Source organism: Cyprinus carpio, chromosome B16 (assembly GCF_018340385.1).
Source record: "Cyprinus carpio isolate SPL01 chromosome B16, ASM1834038v1, whole genome shotgun sequence".
Lineage (NCBI taxonomy): Eukaryota > Metazoa > Chordata > Actinopteri > Cypriniformes > Cyprinidae > Cyprinus > Cyprinus carpio.
The window spans coordinates 9,482,887-9,505,624 of record NC_056612.1 but is presented as its reverse complement, the minus strand read 5'-3'; the positions used below and the strand labels follow the sequence as shown (position 1 = coordinate 9,505,624).

At 39.8% G+C, this 22,738-nt stretch overlaps 1 protein-coding gene across 1 annotated transcript in view; it reads right to left on the bottom strand.

Annotated features, from left to right (window-relative positions):
• LOC109104680 (protein capicua homolog) overlaps positions 1 to 22,738 on the bottom strand; it is a 47,670-nt gene that overhangs the window by 6,751 nt on the left and 18,181 nt on the right. Inside the window, exons 3-17 of the mRNA XM_042740575.1 lie at positions 17,635 to 17,784; positions 17,183 to 17,339; positions 16,107 to 16,215; positions 15,598 to 15,780; positions 15,367 to 15,499; positions 11,472 to 11,659; positions 11,265 to 11,397; positions 11,009 to 11,106; positions 7,090 to 7,948; positions 5,146 to 5,285; positions 4,861 to 5,021; positions 4,487 to 4,668; positions 2,063 to 2,530; positions 1,642 to 1,964; positions 1,274 to 1,428 (exon numbers count right to left, since the gene is read on the bottom strand). Of these exons, the coding sequence (XP_042596509.1) occupies positions 1,274 to 1,428; positions 1,642 to 1,964; positions 2,063 to 2,530; positions 4,487 to 4,668; positions 4,861 to 5,021; positions 5,146 to 5,285; positions 7,090 to 7,948; positions 11,009 to 11,106; positions 11,265 to 11,397; positions 11,472 to 11,659; positions 15,367 to 15,499; positions 15,598 to 15,780; positions 16,107 to 16,215; positions 17,183 to 17,339; positions 17,635 to 17,784 (3,439 nt within the window). The remainder of the gene's footprint in view (positions 1 to 1,273; positions 1,429 to 1,641; positions 1,965 to 2,062; positions 2,531 to 4,486; positions 4,669 to 4,860; positions 5,022 to 5,145; positions 5,286 to 7,089; positions 7,949 to 11,008; positions 11,107 to 11,264; positions 11,398 to 11,471; positions 11,660 to 15,366; positions 15,500 to 15,597; positions 15,781 to 16,106; positions 16,216 to 17,182; positions 17,340 to 17,634; positions 17,785 to 22,738) is intronic.

The window sequence follows — 22,738 nt, the reverse complement described above, 5'->3', positions numbered from 1 at the left end:
CAAGTACTTACAAAGCACATATTAAAGCCTTATTCTGCATGACCATATTTTAGAACCCTTATTCTGACCCAGTACTTAAACTTAAGAACTACCTTACTAACTATTAATAAGCAGCATATTAAGAGTTTGAGGCAAAAATCATAGTTATTAGGTCCCCAAACTAAAGTGTGACCATGCAATTAATGTTAAAATATTTACAATTCTGCACCAAGTCACTAATCAAATGAACACTTTGAGACACTTATCATAGGAAATTCATTAGAATTTGTCATTTCTAAATACAATTATTAACTAAAACTGTTTTAATAATAACATAATTTGTAATGACAAAAATGCAATGCAAAATTCTTTTCTAATTAGGATTTTCCCTATTGATCTATTGTCACATTTACATTTGTTGAGAGAATTTACGTGAAATCCAGTCTTTTCAATAGGAATTAGTGCTGTCAAACGATTAATTATGATTAATCGCATCCAAATTAAAAGTTTTTGTTTACATAAGATATATATGTGTACTGTGTATATTTATTATGTATACACAGTACAATTGCAAACAGATGCAATTAATCGCGATTAATCATTTGAAAGCACTATAGGAATCCATATGATTAGTAATCTGATGTGAGGGTGCATCGTGTTTAAGATATTCAAATTAGTGGCGTTGAACAACAGAAAGCTGCACGATTTGAAAGTGACCTTACTTGAAATTGGACCTATTGCCTGCAAAATTTTACCTGGCTTTTTGAACTCTGACTAAAAAGTAATTACTAGTGGTTGGCCAATATTGTTTTTTTGACAGCTGATGCAGATATAAAGATTATATATGTGATAATTTTATATAAAAGGAAGTAAACACTAAACAACTGGGCACTCACTAATCCAGCAAGTTTGTGTGCATTTGGAATCATACTTTTTCAAATAAAGCCAAGGTAACACTCATTTTACATACAGCACACAGAAACGACATGAATATGACAGTGGGCAAATGGATAAAGCGCAGCATATTTTGAAATGACGAGTTTAAAGTTTGTCGATCGTGCATCTCCTGTGAAGCTGAACCCTCCTCCTGTCCACATTCAACTCAGACAGACTGACCGTCACGCAGAGGACACGCGATCATGCAGGATACAAATGCACACACAAGATCTCACTGCTGGCTCACTCAGCCAGGGCGATATATCGGTCAACCAATAGTAATTACTACTAACATATGATGAATGTGAAGCTGGAAATAAATCATAGTACTAATGATGCCATATTGCATGAAACATACTTGTCAACAGAATCGAACGGTCGTTTGAGTGGTGGGGGCCGGGCTTTGACTTTTTTAGGTGGTGCATCTTTATCACCATGAGACTGAGGCGGAGCAGGATCTGATCCAGAGGGAGGAGGTAATGGAGAAGGAGGGAGGGATTCCTTCCATTCAGCCTGGGTAGAGCAAAAAAATTAGTGAGTGAGCTGAGTGATTTTATTGCCTACTACACATTCAGTTACTTTATGTAGTGTTACTTTTCATACACTGCTTTGATTAATCAAGTCTGACATTTAAAACCTAATATATTTGACAACTAACACACTGATATAAAAAACTAAAATGATTCTAATTAAAATGTAACTGACAGTCAAGATAATGATGCTAACCTCCTTAGCATTTGCTTCTTTGCCCCAGCAACTAGGTGTAGCACTCTCTGCTACAGAGTGGGCGGGGGCTTCTGCAGACCCCTCCTCTGGTGGGAAGGTTGCAGGCGAGCTCGTCTCAGCTGCCTTGTCTACCTCAAATGAGAACCGACTGCCGCTGTCTTTGTCCTTCTCTCGCTCTCTCTCTTTCTCTCTGTCTCTCTCCTTTTCTCGTTCTTTGCCTCTCCCTCCTCCATCATAACTACCCACTGGGATGTTGGCCACTGTGGCTTTCACTTTCTGAGGAGGCCTCGGTGTGATCAGTTTGGGCGTCCCTGGAGCACTTCCTGTTGAAAGAGAAAAGAGGGACTGTGTTTACTCTCAAAGAAATCACCACTGGGCAGCATCATGAAAGCAGACTTTATGATGTTAAATACTATGGTACCCGAATGGGAGATTTGAGCAGGGCTTCCAGGCTGCAGTGGCACTGAGGTGCCCAGTGGGGGCGCAACTGAAATGCTGCTGCTTTTACTCGGGACCTGGAATAGTTTGTCCGGCTGTAATAGCGAAACCTTCTCAGCCTGTCTCTCAGAGGACTGTGTGTAGACCTGACTGTCCATGTGCTGCCTGTCCAGTGTTCGTTCCTGGTGCAACTGTCGCTCAGAGTGTGTGGATATGTTCCCCTGCCTGTCCGAGGTTACAGAGGTCATAGAGGTTGTTGTGGTGTGTTTAGGAAGGATGTGTGGAGATAGGCTAGAGGAACTGGACACTGTGTACACCACACTGGGTGACACCGTTGCCCTAGACACCACACCAGTTGCCAAGGTCACATTTGTAGGGGTGTAGATGGCGGTGATGGCAGGAGCGTGAGGGGCGCTGGGAGACTGGGCCCGGGCCAACAGTGATGGCTGACCTAGTGAAACAGTAGATAAAAGCAATGCAACACACTTTACAAACACCAAAAATGCAAACTAACACAAAAATTAGCAAAATGTATTTGTTTATTTATTTATTTTTAATTAGGGCTGGGAGATATGACCAAAATCTTATATCACAATATGAGTCATTTCATGGTAATGTAGGGTTGCACAATAAATCGAAATGAAATTGCAATCGCGATAAGGCAAAAGCTGCTATAGTCATGCGCAACTTGACAGTATTAGCGCAATCAGACGATAACTAAGTAATAAGGTGCTGCTTGACCAGCCTTTTAGTGTACGGTCGCTTCGGGTGTATGCGCTCTGAATAAGCACATGTTAGAACAGCACTCAAATGAAACGGTTAACCGGCAAGGCTTTAAAGCACGTGGAAATAACATACTTTTGTGATTGTGAATAAGTCTTTCCTGAGTGTAACTCTACCGAATCAGCATTTGATGTGAATGTGTCTCACGAGGTTCAGTTGGAACCGGAGCCACGAGATATAATACAGCCCATTACTTGAGGTAGATGTTGTGTTTTGTTAGTAAATGTTTCATTATATTACTAGTGTTTGCTCCTTTGTTCACTATTACTCTACTGCATAAATTTCATCTGACACTGTTGTCGCTTAGTTTTGTAACATGAGCTCACACTTTCGAACATTTTACTCTTGCCGCGATGACTGATTGCACGCAAACACACACAGCAAATGTCGGCCACATCATTCAGTGAAGGCAAATGACAAGCAGCAGCTTCTAATTCGCCATTAACATTAAAGTATACGGAGATAAAACAACGCAAGTATCGTTGACAGTATCGTCTGTCCTGAAGCTTATTGGTATTCCGGTATCGACCCAATTACGTACCGGTCCAAAAAAATACCGGTTCTCAGTATCCATCCCTACTTACTGCTGATCACAGAATAACAATATATATCACAATATAATTTTTTAGTTATTCTTGCTTTAAGTAAGGTTATGATATCACATTTTTTGATACCATAGAAATTTCATAATTTTAGTCACCAGTGTCAATATCACAAAAAAGCTAAGACTAGCCTAAATTAAAAAAAAAAAAAAAAAAAAAAAAAAAAAACTCAAGCTCACTGAAGACAAGTAAACAGTCAGCAATTAAATACGAATAGGAAACTAATTACAAGCAATAAGACAAAACTACAGTATAACAAATAAGAAATGCAACATACATTGTACAAAGTAATTAAATGTATAAAAACACTGGATATCCTTCACTGTGTAAATTAAATATATATTTTTTCTTATTAAAGTTATAATAGTGATTTAATCAAGAGTAGTGAGAGATTTTCTCCCTTTTGTTGTTTGATTAACAAAAAATGACAGAGAGCAGGAATATTGGACTGCTGTCATTTAAAGAGCTGCCCAGATCCAATATACTGTTAGGCTACACGTGTTTTCTTTCTCAGCTGTTTGCTCTCACTTAGAACCTCAATTACTGTGTTTACGAGGATACTTTCAAAGACGGGAATTTTAACACATACAAGTGTGTGTATTTAACCATTCAAGGCTTATAAAGCAGGAAAAATAACTCCCACGCTCTATGAGCACAGTCTTCACGTGTGTGCACTTCTCTGACAGCGTTTAGAAAAAGTCTCTCAGACAGCGTGCTGATTGCATTTCAACAGCTTAAAATCACTTGTTATTAAACCGTAATGCTTAAAAACACATGCAAACGTTAAGTTTTCGTGACCACGTAGCACAGCAACTGTAACCACGATAGAGATGATAGACCAAAATCTCTACCGGATGACAAATTTCTACCGCTTCAGCGTGTCTACCGGTATATTGCCCAACCCTTATTTTTAATTATTCTTTTTTTCTTTTAAATCATAATATGATTTATTATTTAGATCAACTGACTGCCCTGATTTTTTTAAAGATGTATTCAATGATATTAATTATGAATCCACTGACCTGCAATCAGTGGCTGCACCAAAGTCTGTCCCGGATGAGCGATCGCTGCAAAGGTCGCCAAGGTTGATGGAACATAAGCAGATCCAGGTGTTGCTGAAGCTGTCTGAGAGGAGGAGCCTGTTGTCATGGGAACTAATGGCAAAGGAGAAGGAACCCCAGGAGTGGACTGTACATAAGTGATTCTGTGGGAGAAAGTGATATTTACAAAAACCAGATTAGACAGCTTTTACAAAGAGTGAGAGCAGCCATGCAAGGTTATTCTCTAGTGCTGCAGCACTTCAGGAGTGTAGGAGTTGTTAAAATAAGAGTGGGGAGATGTTTGTGCCTATGCAGCTAGGTGAGTATAAGTAGGCCTGTGAAAGAGTGCGTTATACCTTGTAGGTGGGGGTGGTAGCAGCACGGTCTGAGACGGGGTAGAGCCTGGGGCGACCACTGTAGCTGTTCCCATAGTAACAGAAAACGGGCTCCCAGGTTGCACTGGTCCCGTAGAGGGAAGCTGCGACTGGACAACAGGCATCGGAGCAATCTGAATAATCTAGAAAGGAAACGGGAAGACATGCTAATCAAAAAAGATCACAAATTATAATTATCTCTACAGATGACCCCATCGGTTATTTAGTATCAATTTTTATTTAAGCATTTACCATTTGAGATCTCACCTTGCTTCCTGCTTGTCCTCCATTCTGAACAGGAAGAGGAGGGGCTACCAAGGGAAACTGCTGAGAGGGGGCAGTAGCAGCCCTCACTGTTGCCATGGGAACCAGCATCTTGCCCTGCAAGACTGGTGACTGTGTTTGCACTGCAGGAGAAAAAAAAAAGAACAAAGTGTTTCAAATAATTGGGTCTTGCACAGACTGTCTTATCTGGCACAGGACAACACTATGGAGAACAGCACCTGAACATGAGCTCTGAGCTGCAATACAATGAAAAAGACAATCGGCACTTTCACACATACAGGCTTTTACGGAAATTAACAGCATTTTTCTGTTTGGAGATCATGTGTTAAGAGCCTCTGCAATTTCCTGGGTACCAGTGACGTTACATTTCAGTGCTATGTGTGAACAAAGCCGTTTGCTGTCAAAAATCCTGTCTAGACCAGACAAAAGTGGTGCATCGGAATTAAATAACTAGGATTTTAATTCATATGCATATAAAGTATATAAAGCTGTCTGCACTGCAAGTGTGAACTATAGTTTGTCCATTTTGTTGCGATATGTCTATGTGATATTGCATTTCTATTTCTGACACACTGCAGTTACTCCAGCCACTTAAAACTCCCCATCTGTCTCAAATAAAACGATTTTAGCGGTCAAATTAAGCCCAAAGTATACTGCGTTTTTTACTTATGTTAGGTTAAGGACAGTAGATTCCAAAAATGAAGTACTTGTAATCAGATTAAATTACATTTTAAAATACTTATCATAATTCTCACAATTTCCACCTGAAATTTTTCCAAATTCTTCTAAAATAGCCTACCACATATATATACCTCAGAAAGTTTTCCAGTTTTGTAGACATTCACAAAAAGACAGTCATTAGTCCAATTGCTAAACAGCATTTGAGCACTTGATTTAAAAAAAATCATTATCAGGTTTAAGAAGTGATTTAACATCGCATCAAATACTGATGAAAACATTAATTTTTATTCTAATTAATCACTCAACTAATTCAAACACATCAAAAGACCCAAATTCAGGTTTTTTTGTATTTACATGCAATGCATTCCTAAACTAATATATTTACTTGAAGTACCCCAAAGATTTAAAAATAAATATCTTATTAATTAAGTACCACATTTGCATGTTAATGGTTATCTGACGTTGGTTAATAGTCACATGACATTCAAGTAAACAAATAAAATGTTTATTTTTTTAATAAGTGTTTTATTTTGATTGATGTTATTTTAAAATTATTCATAATTTTACATTTTTATGCTTTAATGAATAGCTTACCATTACTCATGAACCCCCTGCAGTTCATTCACAAGCCCCAGTTAGGGAAACCTTGACAACATGTAATGTTTAAGGCACTTCATCTTGTTAGTAACAATGAATGGAATATATTTTCTTACTTGTTGTATTTTATATCAATATTGTACAAGATAATCCTATTTAAAATCAATGTGAAAACGAGTTAGGTCAAAAGTAATCTAAAAGTTATCAAAAAGTAGTCTGATTATATTACCTAAAATGTGTAATGTAATGGACTACATCACTAACTACAATTTTTGTCACGTAATTTGGAATCAGTAACGTACTACAGTTTGTAAGTTATCTACCCAGGTGTGGCACACAGACAGGTTTTTTTTTACAGCACATACTAACGGTCATCTCACACATTTGCCTTGAATTTTTCTCACTAATACTTCTAGTAACTCATTTAAAGTGGAGTGGATTTGCTCAATCTAAGCAAAATACATTGCAAAGATTTATTGGCTTTTTCATGCTGATGTAATCTGGCAATTTTATTGCAATGTAACCGGTATTGTGTGAAAGTGGCTACTGTTTTCAAAAGGAAAAGTATTAATATGATGACACATATTGCAATAAGTTTATTATTCTCTAATATCTCTTAGTGTGTTATTAAACCGTATGTATCCTCACCTCTGGCTCCTGGGCTAACTACACCCACAGCAGGACTGGATACGTATCCCGACTGCTTCCCGTTGGCCAACGAGGCGTGAGTGGGCAGAGCTGTAGGTAGGGTGAAGATACTGGTTGGCTGACTGGCCTGCTGAGGGGAGGGGCTCTTGGGATTGTTGGTAGAGAGGGTAGGGAGAATGTACTGGACCTGTGTTATGGGTTTTTGACCTGATAAAGGCGTTATTGAGGCGGAAGGGAGAATGTGCGACTGCAGAACAGAAAGAGGAAGTGGACCGTTACTATGAGTAAGAGGGGCCGATGCCGGGGAGGCTGGGTTTTGTGGAGGAGGTGGTGTGACAAGCTGTACGGCGGGCGGGGCTTGGAATGTGCCTCCCAAAACTAGATTGGTCACCAGTCCCCCTTGAGCTCCTGATGCACTAACAGGAATTGGCGATGATGAGGAATAGTACCCACCCCCTCCAGCTGAAGCTGTTGCTAGGTTTCCTGTGGTTCCAGGTCCAATAAGAAGCTGCGTCTGTGGTGGAGCGGGTTTCCGGTCATGTGGGGACTTGCTGGCGATTGGCACCGGTGTGCTTACCACGGGTCGCACCACATTAGTGACTACAGTGGACGCCACTCTCACCGCTCCTAGCACTGACGACACTCCCCCGGCAGAACTGACCAGGATGGACTGACCCAAAGAGGGCTGGGACACTGCTCCTTCACCTTCCCTTCTTTCTCCATCACCTCCCTCCAATGCTCGCTTTCTCTTTGAGGAAGCATCGCTAAAGTGTCTGGAGGTGGGGTAGGAGGAGAGAGACACGCTCCGACCGTGACCAGGGCCATAAGATGAGGAACAAATCACAGGAGCAAAAACTCTCTGATGCCACGCAAGTGATAAAGCAGCAGAGAAAAGAGGAGAACATAAATTAGACAGTAAGCATATGTAATGACACATATCCTTTACCAGTTAATAAAAACACTGTGCAATAGCCTTCTGTAAACTTCATTAATAATTAAACTAGGAAAATGCTTTAGGACCACAAGCAATTTTCTAGTTCTACGGGGAGAAATTTGTTCTACATTTCACCATTTTTTTGGGACTATATTCATCAAGGCACAGTTCACCAAAAAATCAGTGCGATAAACATTTAAATCTGAAAAAATGGTTATTGCGTCTGTTCAGACCAACATGGACAATGGTATTCAGTCAATGCAGTGGTTTCTCTCACACTGGAACAAACACTGGTCAACGATGAATTTGTCTGATAAACACCATAGTGAATCCAAAAATCGCTATTTGAAGCATTGTTTGAAGCCACATACAACCCCAATTCCAGAGAAGTTGGGACATTTTGTAAAATCAAGAATCTGTGATTTGTTCATTCTCTAACTTTAATTAAATTGACAAAAGTACAAAGAAAATATTTTGTAAATATGAACTAATTTTGATTTTGATGGCTGCAACACACTCCAAAAAAGATGGGAAAGAGGCATGTTTAACATTGTGACACATCAACCTTACTTTTAATTACAATGTTTCATTGTAGAATACTAACTGTTAAAGTTTTGTAAGCAACATTTTTGTCCAGTCTTGCTTGATACAAGACTTCAGAAGCTCAGCAGTCTGTGATCATCATTATCTGATTCTCCTTTTCATGACTGGTCATACATTTTCAATAGCAGTAAGATCTGGTTTGCAGGTAGGCCAGTCTAACACATTAACTCACAATCAACTGTATTAACATGCAGAATGAGAGCTGGCATTGTCTTGATATAATAACCATGGATTTCCCATGAAAGACACCATCTTGATGGCAGTATATGTCTCTGTACAATCCCAGTATATGCCTCCATGTCAATGGTACCTTCACACTTATGCCAGTCACCCATGCTGTTTGCTCTGCTGCACCCCCATATCATGTCAGACATTTTGCCTTTGCTTCTGTCGCTAATGAAAGTCTGGATGGTCCCTTCGGTCTTTGGGACTGAGAACTCGAAATCCATTTTTCCAATGAAATGTGGACTCGTCTGAGTACAGCACACATTTTCACTTTCATTTTTACTATCTGAGATGAGCTCTGGCCCAGAGAACCCGGCAGCATCGCTACGTAGAATTGATGTATAGTTTTCTCCTAGAGTAACAGATATTCAAGTTGCATTACTTGATGCAGCAGCAGACTTTAGTAAATGATAGTGGTTTTCTAAAGTATTCCTGAGCCCATGTGGCTATATTTAAAGCAACACTATGTACATTTTGGTGCTCTAGCGGTTAATATGTAGATTTTGGCGCTTTAGGGGTTAGTAAATTGTAATGGGGGATATTTTTACAACTTTATGTCTATGGCGATTCATGCAGGTATGTGTTACTCCGCAGCAGTGATGACCCAAATAGGCTACAATAGTCCAAAAATAATCACTTATTTTAAATGTACTGTAGTGATTTTGGGTAAGACAAAAAGACAGTTTGGTAGATGAATTTACGATGTATTTACTCATTATATACATTTTGCAAATTCTGAACACAGAAAAAGTTACATAGTGTTGCTTTAACACTGCAGCATGATGGTTTCTTATGCAATGCCATCTGAGGGCTCAAAGGTCAAGCACATTCAAGTGCAGGTTTCCTGCCTTGCCCCACATATACTGTGATTTCTCTGGATTCCCTGAATCTTTTGACAATATTATGTATGGTACTTGGTGAAAGACCTAAATTCTTTGCAATTTTGCAGTGGGAAATGTGATTTTTGATTTGTTTGACACTTCTCTCATGAAACTTGGCACAAAGTGATGAGCCATGATCCAGCTTTGTTTGCAAAGACTGAGATGCTCCTTTTATATCCAAACATGATCCCTTGACCTATTACCAATTGACCTGCTTACTGTGAACTGTTGCAAAACAGTTTAACGTGGATATTCTATAACCTTTTCCCTTTTATTTTGCCTCTGTCCCAACTTTTTTGGAGTGTGTTGCAGCCGTCAAAAACTAAAAAATTATATTTTTACAAAATACATTTATGTTGGTTAGAGAAAACTTTGGTAATCTACTTTGTACTGTTGTCAATTAAAAAAAAGTTAAAGACAATTTACAAATCACAGATTCTTGATTTCATTGCATTTTACAAAACGTCCCAACTTCTCTGGAATTGGGGTTGTAAAAACCTACTGTCAGAGAGTGAATTTGCTTTTACATTTAGCTCCATCTGCCATTTTATACACATTTACACACTGGACTGGACAGACGAATAACGTGAAAATCTGACTCATTTGTGTTGTTGTGAACAGGCCTTTATTAGGAATACTTCTCGTTTCCATACACACTTGTGGATAGTGATGTATATTTCCAAACTTCAAAAAGGAAAATACGTAGGCTGTAAGACTTGTTCTTTATACTCAAAGTCTTTTGTAGCCATACAATAGATTTGTGTAAGGAACAGACTGTAATTTCAGTCATTGTTCACTGATACTAAACTATGAGAGCCGCAGCTCCCAAATCTAATTTTTAGTATGTTCAAATACAGCAATCAAGTTTACTTATTTTCATTTAAAATGCAAGAACTAACAGCATTTGGCACCAATGACGTCAAACCTGGTGTGACACGTCCAAAGGTGCCATTTTTTAATTGATCTTGAGCGAGAATGAGATTTGAGAGCTTCAGCAGAATGAGCGTCTATCAGCAAATAACATCCTACATTATGGCCTTATCCTCACAATAAGTAAATGTAGGTTTAAATGTAGAACAAATATCATCTTCAATTTTCACTGTATGATAAAGCAGAATTTCTCTAATATTTAGTCTTTTGTGGTTCTCGGAACAACATGAGGCTGAGTAAATGATGACAAAATGTTAATTTTCGAGTGAGTTATTCCTTTAAACATTATATTTTTGTACAGATCAACACAGACAGGCTAACAGATGTCAGATATGCGAGATGATACCTTGCGTTCTCCTTCATCTCCAGATCCATTTTCACTATCACTGTCTGTCACCCTCTCCTTACACTTCAGGTCAATGGAGCTTCCTGGATATGAGTCATCTGAGTAAGACACGACACACAATAATGACTAACACAATTGCTAAAAAATACAAAAAAGTCTTGATGACAGAAATAACGTCAGCAATTACTTAATTCGTTTTGGAAAACTCTTATCAATACAAGGACCCGAGAGTCTTAAATGATGAAGTTTGACTCACCAATGACATCATCATCCCCCTCTTCTTCACAGATGACCATACGCTCTTCGTCGCTTGTCATGTCCTCACTTACCCCCCTCTGTGTCTGAGAGCGAGCACCCCGCCTTGCAACCTGACCACCATCACCACACATCTAAAAATACAGGAAGAGTTAGTTGAGCATGAATCTCTGAAAATGTGTCACTTGCACAAGTGTGCGTGTAATACCTGTGCGAGCTCAGCGAGTGCCTGTGGACTGCCTCTTTCGCTCCTCTCCAGATTGTGCATGGCACTCTGAGAGAAGGCACGAGGACGAGGCAATTGACCATGTCCCTCACCTCCAACTCGCTCTGACACGCTCACCATCCCAGGCCCCACACCTTTGAGCTCCATTCCCATGGACACAGATGGAGGTTCTGAATTACATATGAAATAGAACAATTTGATGTTATTTTGTGAATTCACAATGGAAAAACTAACCAACAGGCCACAACAACAGAGTGCAACAGTCCACTTTTTCTGCGGCCTTGGTTACTGAAGTATCTTCCTCATTCATTTTTATTCAAGGGGTTAGAAAAATTTACTTGTGAAATCCTTACAAGCCATGAACCAAACCAACCAGCTACAAGCAGAATCACAACATTCAAACTTTACATTTGTAGTACAAAGAAAACAAAAATAACGACTTTATTCAACAATTTCTCTCCTCCGTGTCTCTCCAAATCAGCATAGTGCCATTTTGGCAATTCTGAGCAGTACGCAGATGGCGTACGCTCTTCTGTGTCAGGAATTGTTGAATAAAGTCGTTATTTTTGTTTTCTTAGTGTACAAAAAGTATTCTCGTCGCTTCATAACATTAGGGTTGAATCACTGATGGCAGATGGAGTATTCTGACGATGCTTTTCATACTTTCCTGGACCTTTACACTGTTATTTATTTCTATGGGACAGTCTCAAGCCTACCGGTTTTCATTTAAGATATCTTAAATTGTGTTTACGAAGACGAACAATACTTTTACGGGTTTGAAACGACATGGGGGTAAGTGAATAATGACAAAAAAAATTTGGGATGGAGTAACCCTTTAAGTCAGCGGTTCTCAATCCCAGTCCTCGCGCCCCCCAGCTCTGCATATTTTACATGTTTCTCTTTGTTAATATGTCTCCCATTGTGTTTGTAGTCAGTTTGTTCATTGGTTCCCCTTGATTAGTTTCCCCAGGTGTGTCTTGTTATCTTGCTAGTGTAGAAGATTTTTATTAATAAGATTTTTAATTAATCCAGTATAATCAAGCTGAATTTAGCCATATATGTCTAAAGTTATTATTCCATTATAATCCTATGGTTTAAGTATAGCATGAAAGATGCCTACATGGCCAGGATGTACCATCAGATGAGAAACATCTGGGGAGACCAACAAAAGGGCCTTTCTCTTTATCAAAACAAGTAGGGGGCCCCTTCTCTCTAGGGAGGAATCGAATTGTAAGCATAAGGAAAATTATGGAATATTTGGAACGCCCTGTATACTGTATATAAGGAGATACCACATAACATTCAGGAGATCTTCTCGCAGAGAAAATCTCGGCTTCGTTTCTCTCTGAAATAAAGTCTATCTTCTGGAAACAAAACCCCAAGACTGAGTGTGATCCCTCAGATCCATGGCAGCAGAGACGACACTACACTAGCTCCCTGTATATATATAGCCCTAGTGTTTCTCTAGTTCCTTGTGAGTTATTGAATCTAATGGTTGTCTGTTTGCCTGTCATTCTTTGTTCACTGTGTGGTTGTCTGTTTGCCTGTCATTGTTTGTTGTTCATTTTTTTTTTTTTTTTTTTTGTTCTAGGTTTTCCATTAAATACCTGCACATAGATCCTTATCTCTGCCTCTTTTGCCTAGCTTCTCCACAACATCACAGTTTTTCACTGGCATGTCTCTTTGACTAGTGCTTCTTTGAGCCTATATTTAGTATAAGTAAAATATTTAAGTACTGTTAAAATCAAATACTCTAAGACTTTTACTCAAGTAGTTTTGGAATTGGTGACTTGTAACTTGCAGTGGAGTAATTTTCACTGTAAGGTATCTGTACTTTTACTCATGTATGGTTTTCAGCTACTCTTTACATCTCTGCGTGGTACTCTTGTGAATGTGCATCAAAGACTGACACAGAAAAGAAGAAATGGTTGAATAAAGTCTTATCTTTGTTTTCTTTGCACACAAAAAGTATTCTCTTAGCTTCATAAAATTAAGGTTGAACCACTGATGTCACATGAGTTCTGTTTACACCACACAGACTTTCTCCAGGAAATAGGGACTTTGGGCCGGTGCTCAGTGTGTTTCCAATGCAAGAACCAAGATCTAAATAAAGTTCCGGGTAAAAATTTGCTCCCCAGAAAGTCCCTGCTCGCGAGGTAGTACTTTTTAAAAAGTCTGGAACTTTTAGGGGCGGGAGTTTGGCGCTGAACATTGTGATTGGTTGAGTTCACGCAGCATTGTATTTCAACTCCCATATAGCCATATAGTTTTTTTTTTTTTTTTTTTACAAATATTACTGTTATTTTGTCATGGTATTTCAGGTGAGAATGTAGTTGTTCAAAACTCAAATCTGTGGTTTATTTGTAAAGAGAGCGCCTAATTCAAAATGTGCTTCATCGACTTCGGAGACGTGAGCTCCACGCGACCAGCGGGCGCTCAGTGCTCATGTATCCTAATGAGAGCAGTCTTCTGACATTTGCCATTGGCTCTGATGTCTCTGTAGTGGTTAAACATAAGATATAATTCATTATGGGTAAATCTAATAGGTAATCTTTGGTCTTTATTTTATTAATCTATTAATATGTTAAAATGAAAATGAAAAGATGCAATACTGTTTGATATAATAGTTTGTTTCATTGTAATGTATGTACTTTCTGCGGATATTAATATGTTTAAATGAAAACGAAAAGAGGTAATGGTGTTGATATCATATTTCGTCTTATTTTAAAAACAGTGAGGAAAATTGCAGTAGCAAAGGCGAGCTGACTGACATTATCAAGTACGCTGCTGTTTGCAGAATTACCGAACTTGCATCGTCCCGTCCCGTTCACACTCCTGAGTCGAACTTGCGAAGTCCGAGCTACCGAGGATGCAAGTCCAAAATTTGTGTACTTGGTATTGAGAAACACACGCAGACCTACGTCACCAAACTATTTGCCTAATCTTCTCAGTACTTTAGACCGCAATTGAAACGCAGACAACAACTGGTCTGGAGGAAAAAAAGTTCCTGGGACAAATTCTTCCAGGTAATTTCGGTGGAAAAGCGGCTATGGACTATTTTAACAATGTCCTTACTACCTTTCTGGGCCTTGAACGTAGTATAGAGGGTCAGTAAGCTCTTGGGCTTCATCAAAAATATCTTAATTTGTGTTCAGAAGATGAACAAAGGTCTTACGGATTTGGAACAACATGAGGGTAAGTCATTAACAACAGAATTTTCATTTTTGGGTGAACTAAGCCTTTAAGAGTGCCAGAAAAAAGGCGTTTATTCAGTATCTGTGTTCAGATAAGATGTTGTCGGGTTATAAGTCTCTCTCACTGCAGAAAAATGAACTTTCATCTCCTGTCAGCCGTTACACTGTGCTTGTTGCACGCATTCTTCAATTGCATGCATATTAATGCGGTGGCACACGCTGTATATCACTTCATTATAAATACAGCTCAAAAGAAAGTATGAGTGCGCAACATTATAGTTATGTTGGTAAATTATATAATTACCAATAAATCACGTAACTGGAAAATGTTTTACATTTTTTAGGAACTGGGTCAAGAGAAGACAAGATCTGGTCTTCAACAATCTTCAAAAAAAGGGGGTTGTCTTATAATCAGGTTTGTCTTATATTCAGAACAATACAGTAGTAGTTATCTTCACAAAGAAAAACCTTAATGTTGCAAAAAATCATCAGCTGAAAAAAAAAACCTTGTTGTTGAACCCTGAAGCAAAATCCTTTCAGATATTAAGAAGAATGATAAAATATTGAACCAATCAGATAACAATTACTTTAGAAAATGTGCATAAGTTGTGAAACTATTATCCATGCACATAACACCATGTAATCCATCCATAACAATCTGCACTTCTTGTCCTGTTCCACACCTGTGGTTTCTGACATGCTCCTCTCGCGGATGTCTTTGCCCCCTGGAACACCACGTCCCTCACTGCTGGATTTCTTTCTGTCCTTATTACACCATTTCCAGTCAGGATGTGCCTTAAAGTGTGCCTCCTTCACCTGTAAATGAGTGACAAAAACATTTACGGGGGCTGGAAAGACTTAATGGGGATATTCAGGTGTCTAAACATGAATATCTGCAAGACAGTTCCAGTAACCTGAAATGCGAGGTCGTGGTATTTCTGCTTCTCTTTGGGTCCCAAGGCATACCACCACTCTCCAAGTATCTTGCTGACAGTGCGGTTGTCCTGGTTTGGATGTCTCTGATGAACCAGTGCACGATGCCGCTTGCTGAAGATCATAAACGCATTCATGGGCCTCCGGATGTGGTCTTTCTCCCTCTGCAAAGTGAAAGGGTAATAAGGAATGAGTAAATGATTCTGTGTGAAAGAATGAGGCTTTCACACAAGGATACACTACCATTCAAAAATTCAGGTCAGTATGATTCTTGTAAAAAGAAAATGAACATATTTACTCAGCAAGGACGCATTAAATTGATTAAAGGTTTATTTCAAATAAATGTCCTTTCTATTTATCATCTTGAAAAAAAAGGCATTTTACAAAAGCATTAGGAGCGCATTTTCAACATTAATAATAATAAATGTTAATCATAAATTAAAAAATATTAAAAATCTTATTAAAAAAATATACATATGTAAACGTGTACCTTTCCAGGGCTGGTTTTGTCATCTTTGGGCAGTGCACTGAGGGACTGAGATCTACGTTTTCCAGGAGACGCAGAAATTGGCGGATCAGGAAGAACACCTGGGAAAAACCTGCACACAAAAATGGCAGTTAATATGAAATAATACGAGAAGAATCAATGGGCATCCAGCAGCATACATTGATTATCCTGGTCTATCGCTACTAAACACGCACAACAATCTCTCTTTCTTTCTTACAACAAGGAACATTATTTCTCACACTTCAAACATCAATACGAAGGAAGCATTTGATCACAGCTGCCTATTTTTAACAAGTGTGAGGACAACACGCCATCATCATCCAAGTTATCTTATTAATTGCAGAGACATTAAGATGATGTATTACTACTTGCATGCACATGAGTTTGAAGATGGATTTCTCTATTATACATGTACTTTGGTATTTAACTAATAATTATTACACAGTCATGACCGTATAGCTACTGTGGCCCAAAACAGGCTCAAAAGATCCACCAATTTCACTCTTGCAACCCTCAGGGCTCTTCACTGTGCCGTGAAACAATACAGCAGAATGCACCGAGCCAATTACTGAAAACTGCAATGCACTGTGTCGATGAGCTCCTGCTTTTCAGCCCACCACCAAAACAGAAAGCACAGAGCTTCAACACGTCTATAATATCCAGTGTACAATATTAAAGGGATGGATGCTTCGCGAATGTCAATAACACCTTAATGCGAAGATAATACAATAAGCTTAATGGATAAAGCACATTTAGCGGGAACTGTACTAGATGACTTGATGATTATAAAGCGAGCAGAATTTTATATGTGATTCATAAGGGAGAGGGAAAAACAAGTGAGAGAAGTGTATTCAGATGACAGTTCATTAATGTAAACTGCCTCTGGTTGTCTGCTGTCATTCATATACAGACACAGGAGAAAGAGGAATGCTTTTGTTCTCTCTTTCTTTGTGGTGCCATTATGCAGCTCTTTCCACAAACAGGAACACCAGCAACAAAACCCATTTAAACAGAATGACACATCTGACACACACACACACACACACTAGACCACTCACGGATCATCCACGTCACTTTCTGTTTCACTGTCAGGTCTCTCCCGCTCCGCATCTTTCTCTCTCTCCGGGGGCAGTTCGTCGGCGGAGGGAGTGGGGCGTGAGGAAGGGTTAGGTGCTCCTTCTATAATCTCCTTCAGCACTGACCCGCTCTGAGACTCTGAAAGTGAAAGACGGGTTATTCATTACAGCATCTTTAATGAATCCCTCCAATCTGGCAACCTCTGAGGTCAATCGTTGCACTGGGTAATGGCTAAATTACAGCAGCTAGAGTTACGGAGAGTCACTGCAGATGTGACAGGAGAGGCCAAATACATAAAAGCGTCCGGACTATCCCAGGAAACATTCTTCCTTTTTTTTTTTTTTATATCGACCATAATTATTCTTTATAATCTCTTGACAAACGCATTTTAGCTCATTTTGGAATCAGACAATGGCTGTATGAACTGAATTACCTTTCTTCAGAGAAGCTGTCTGCGGATGACTGACAGTTTGTTGGCCCTCACCAGGTTGAGCCGATGGATCTGATTGGGTGGGTGCCAGGAAAGGGACCAATGAATGCCAAGGAAACACTGGAACCGATCTGGGCTCAACATTAGTCCACACTACAGGAGAAAATAAAAGAACATTCACTCTAGCCAGTATTAACAGCAAGCAATAAACCATATCAACACCCAAATCACAGCCTGATGAGCCACATAAATAGATGCATATCCACATAATAATATTATACCATTGGACAACTGTAACATACAGTTTATTTACAAATCTCAGTATCACTCTCTATGCTAACAAAATAAATACTAAATGTACAAACGGCATCAAAATAGACAAAATGAGGGAGTGAGATCATGGATAACAGACCAAAACATCTAACACCATTAACAGTAACATTATTTACGAAAGCTATTTGTTACTAAATTAAGCTGTCATAAATATTTGAATATTATAAGAGAAAACTCATGTTGCTGCAGCACGATATTGTTTCACATTACAAAAACAGATGAAAGAAGACAGACTGCCATGAATACAGTAAATGCATGAACATATTGTTCCCGACTGATATTTATTTTATTATTATACAAACAATCACTTCCAAAATAATATGATTCAGGAACAGGCTGTTCATGAAACTATTCTCTGCTGCAGTTAAAACTACACAGACACGACTTACAAACACTATATTACAGCCGTGAAAGTCCTGCTATAAAGAAACACAGCATCAGACAAATTGAGTAATAATGACTGACCAAACATGCTGAGTCCTTGGCGAAGATACTGCGGGCTTTCCGATGAAAACATGGTCGAGTAAAAAGGTTTTTTTTTTTTTTTTTTTTACGGAAAAAACTTCACAAACATGTAATATTAAATAGATGTTCTTATTCACACGTTCATCTGATATAATGTCCTTGCGATTAAAAATTAAATATCCACATTATGTTTTTCCCAGACAGGTGATGTTGAGTCCAGCGATGAAAATAAGCGACCATAATCGATGCAGTCAGCATCCGTCTACTGGAGGTTCTTCATGTTGGTAACGTTACCAAATGTTCTTGGTAATGACATGCCGTCGTTCAGTCACACAGATCTATAGTTCTTGATCACGTCCTTCTGTATTCTCTGATTTATTGGCTCAGACACCGGATCTATTGTAGTAAAATGATGACATCGTGCTATCAGGTACCGCACTTAAGCGCCGTTCCACCTTCAGGAACGCGCAGATTATAACAAATGGCGATCTTGGCGTTAAAACACTGTCGTGAACACAGTTACGAGTATACACACTACTGAGGGTCGAAATGCATAAACGGGTTTGGTTTCATTTGGATGATGTAGTTTCTTTTTGGTCCTGTTGGCCCCAGGTTTGAGCTTGTTTACATTGACGGATAGCTGCGGGGATGAAGGGGTTAAGTAGGCCTCTCGGTCATCCTCGGACTCGAGTAGTGCAACAGTCCGCGACCTGAGCTCACCTCAGCCCAGGGGGATTTACATGTACAATATCACGATTAATAACTAGTCTAGCAATAAAAAGTATTAAATACGGTTATAAAAAAATAAAAGAGCACTGCAGGCATCAAATAGGCAGTGCCTAAAACGTGGAAATGGTTGCCTCAGTAAATCGTCGTGAAAATGGGAAGCCCAAATCTGCCAGATTAGCAGGTTAGCATGGTCATGGTGCTACTACACCCGCAGTACGAGTGTAATTTATTCTTTGGGTTACGATTCACAACGGAAGCGATCTTCTATTAAAAAGATTAACCAAATGCAATATCCATTGATACGTATCAAATGCTTAATAATAAAGGCCACATGTAATACACATCTGTCTTTTCACGTGGTCACTATTATTCTCTCTGCCTGTCAGTGCAGATCCACATCCTGTTTCACATCTGACCTAAATTCATCAGTTTGGCCTCAATCTCTGATTGACAAACGCATAATTACACACTGCCCAGTACATAAGCAGTAACCGGACTCATTCTGTACTGCCACTTTGGTCTAGGGGCTGCATTTGGGAGATCCGGACCTGGTTTTAGCAGCACAGCTCCAGATGAGTCCGTCCCCTCGGGAACGCCCCTGGTCTCGCATCCGCACCGCCGGCCGCTATAACAAAACCTGTCCTCATGTCACGGAGCAAAACTATAGCAATATACGGAAAACACCTATTATTTAAAAAGGGGAAGAAACAACTGTCTGACGGAGAGAAACCACCAAAGCCAGTGTTCTCGAGTAAAAAGACAGAGAAAGACTAATGGTTTCAGTAGGCGAACAACACCTGTGCAGTGTTTCAGACCAACAATCATTAGTTACACTGTAGTAGCGCTGTAGTTGTTCGTTGTAATTACGCGGACGAAGTCATTTATAATTACGCAAGTAATCGTGTCACTGAAATGCTCTAGATTTTGCTATAAATACTACTTTTCCACACACAACTCTACTTTTGACTAGATCCAGTATAATAGCAGCATCTCATATCATGTCAAAGAAAATGAAACCCCTGTAGATTGTACAACCGCATGCTGATCCTCTATCCCTAAAAGCAGAAAGCATCGTTTTGTCTTGCTCGCCTTTTATCGCTTTGCCTTTGGAGGGTTTGTTTTGATCTTGCTCGGGATTTAAAACGACGCACGTTTCGCTTAAACTGGATTCTAGTTGCAGCGACTTCTTGTTTTAAATGCCTGCTCCGAGACCCCCCTCCCTCGCACACACCCCAGCCCCAAAGAGTCTCATCCAAAAGGCTAATCGTGCAGTAAACTCCTCGCCTTCGGCTCTGACACAATCGCCAAACTAGTAAGAAATCCACTGAGAGCTGACGGTCAGACTCCGCCGTGCCCTAACCCGCTCCGGGCAACGGCGGGGAAATACAAAACAGAGAAGAAAAGCTGGACCGAGATGATCCGGCGCAGAGCTGCTGTGATGAAATGACGGCTCTGAAGTGTAATAACAGCGCCTAAAGTCCAGTGCAGTTTTCTCCTGCAGCAGGGTCACTTTCCGATCCGCGGCGGATGATTACGCGCTCCTCTCCGCTCGCGCTGTGGGTGTTCGTAGTAAAGAAGTCGTTGTCTCATAACATCATTCAATTGGCCACGACTCTTCCCTCGATTTCGCTCTCCTCTCTCGCTTCGCAAACCCGTTCTTTCTTTCTCTTTCCCTCCCTCTTCCTCCTGTTGTATAGTAGGCTGCCCTCTTTCGCTCGATCAGCGTGTCAACCTCGCCCAGCCCGTGACCCGCCTCTTACTCTTCAAATGCTTTCTCAGATTGGTCTACGACGCAACCTATCGTAAGACAATCCGACGCGATGATTGGTCGGAGAGTGCGTTGGAATGTCAGTCATATGCAAATCTGGAGTTGGCTTTCTGCGTCTCACTGGCCACGGCTAAAAAACAAGCTAATAAATATTTAACGCGCCACAGAATCTGTGGCATGACTTTACGCGGGATCTCGTGATATTTGCTCCCACTGTGACGTTGAAGCTGCCGCGCAACTCTAATGGGCAAAGACGCCCAGCGTGTCCTAACAGGTATTCTAATGGGCAAAGACGCCCAGCGTGTCCTAACAGGTAGCCATGTTGATGGCGTCGTGAATGTAAACATACAGCAAGTCGAACGAAGAGAGAAGAAACAGAGTTGGGAGAAAGAAAAAATATGTTAAAATCGCGAAAAGGTTGTGGGATTTAGAGGGATATGCTAAGTAGGGATGCCAGGGATCGGTATGTGGACAAAATCGGCACTATTAACGGTTTGGATCAATATGAAAATCCCAACAAAGAGTGGAGCACCGACGACGAGTTGCTGCCGCATTTTGCATTACAGATATCTTCGGCTACCTTGTTTGTTTTTGTGAGCGCCTACACTTCAGAACAGTTCCGAAGCTACAAGTAATTGGAGTCTCATGTGCAGTTCACAAATGGATGGGGTTAAGGAGCTGCAGATCATAAAGCCGGCAAAACAGTATACAGTAATCCGGACAAAGGTAAACTGCACTCCGCCTAGTTGCAAGTTTAGTAACCGTTAGTGCTAACAACCATTCACATGTACTTTTAACTAACTTATGTGTTTCAAAAGTTTAGTTAGTAGGTTGTACACCCCTCCCGTTTTTTTCCGGGGTTCTCATGTATTTGAGCTCTTTTCCTGCTGTCTTCCCGTTGTAGTATTTTCCTGTAAAATATCCCATTAGCTGTTCCATCGGACCTGTCAGTCTCTGTGCTGTTGTCCTGTTGCTACACAGTTGCCCTTCCAGCAAAACAGATATTTTCAAACCATCATTTTGCTTAACGTTACTTGAAAGCAACCTTAGCGTGATATTGGCCTTTTTAAGATAACAGCGTGGTTGTTGTGAGAGAAGGATTTCACACCAATGTAAGCAAAGTCACGTTAGTTAATCTCGCTTAGTTAATGCAGCAGTTTTGTAGTACGAATTTTTGCTGTCAGCAGAGGGACAGCAACAGAAAGATGAATGTAGAAATTTTCCGTTTTTTTGGATGAGTAGCCCAGGAAATTTCCCTTATTTTCAGTGTTTACTTAAGCTATATAAATTAATATTCAGATATTATACCTCACTTGGTCTCCGTGGTCGCGCCTCCAAGCAGGAAAGCAGTGGCAAGTTTAATCCATTTTTTTTCAAAGGGCGATTATGTGTTGCGCTATTACACCCCACAATACAGCAACGTTTTTACCATGGTTGAAATAGATTTTTAATTTAATCAAATTAAGACACACGGCTGAGAGGGAGTATGTCTAAACAACTAGTCCGAGTAGCAGTAAAGGAGGCCATCAGCATGGGGGTTAGTCTATGTAATTAACAGACTTCGTCTCTGGACGTGTATACACATTGCGCGGTTTGGTGAATTGTGGATAACATTAACGAATGCGTTATTTTCAGGACAGATTAATTAGACTCAAAGGCATGTGACATAAATTCTCACATCAGCTGGACAAACACTCTTCTTTCAAAACAGTAGTTAAAATGTAATGTGGCCATTTTTAAAAAAAAAAAAAAGAGGGTGCAATAAACACACACATATTACATTTATGTAATAGTACTTTTAAAACAGGCGAA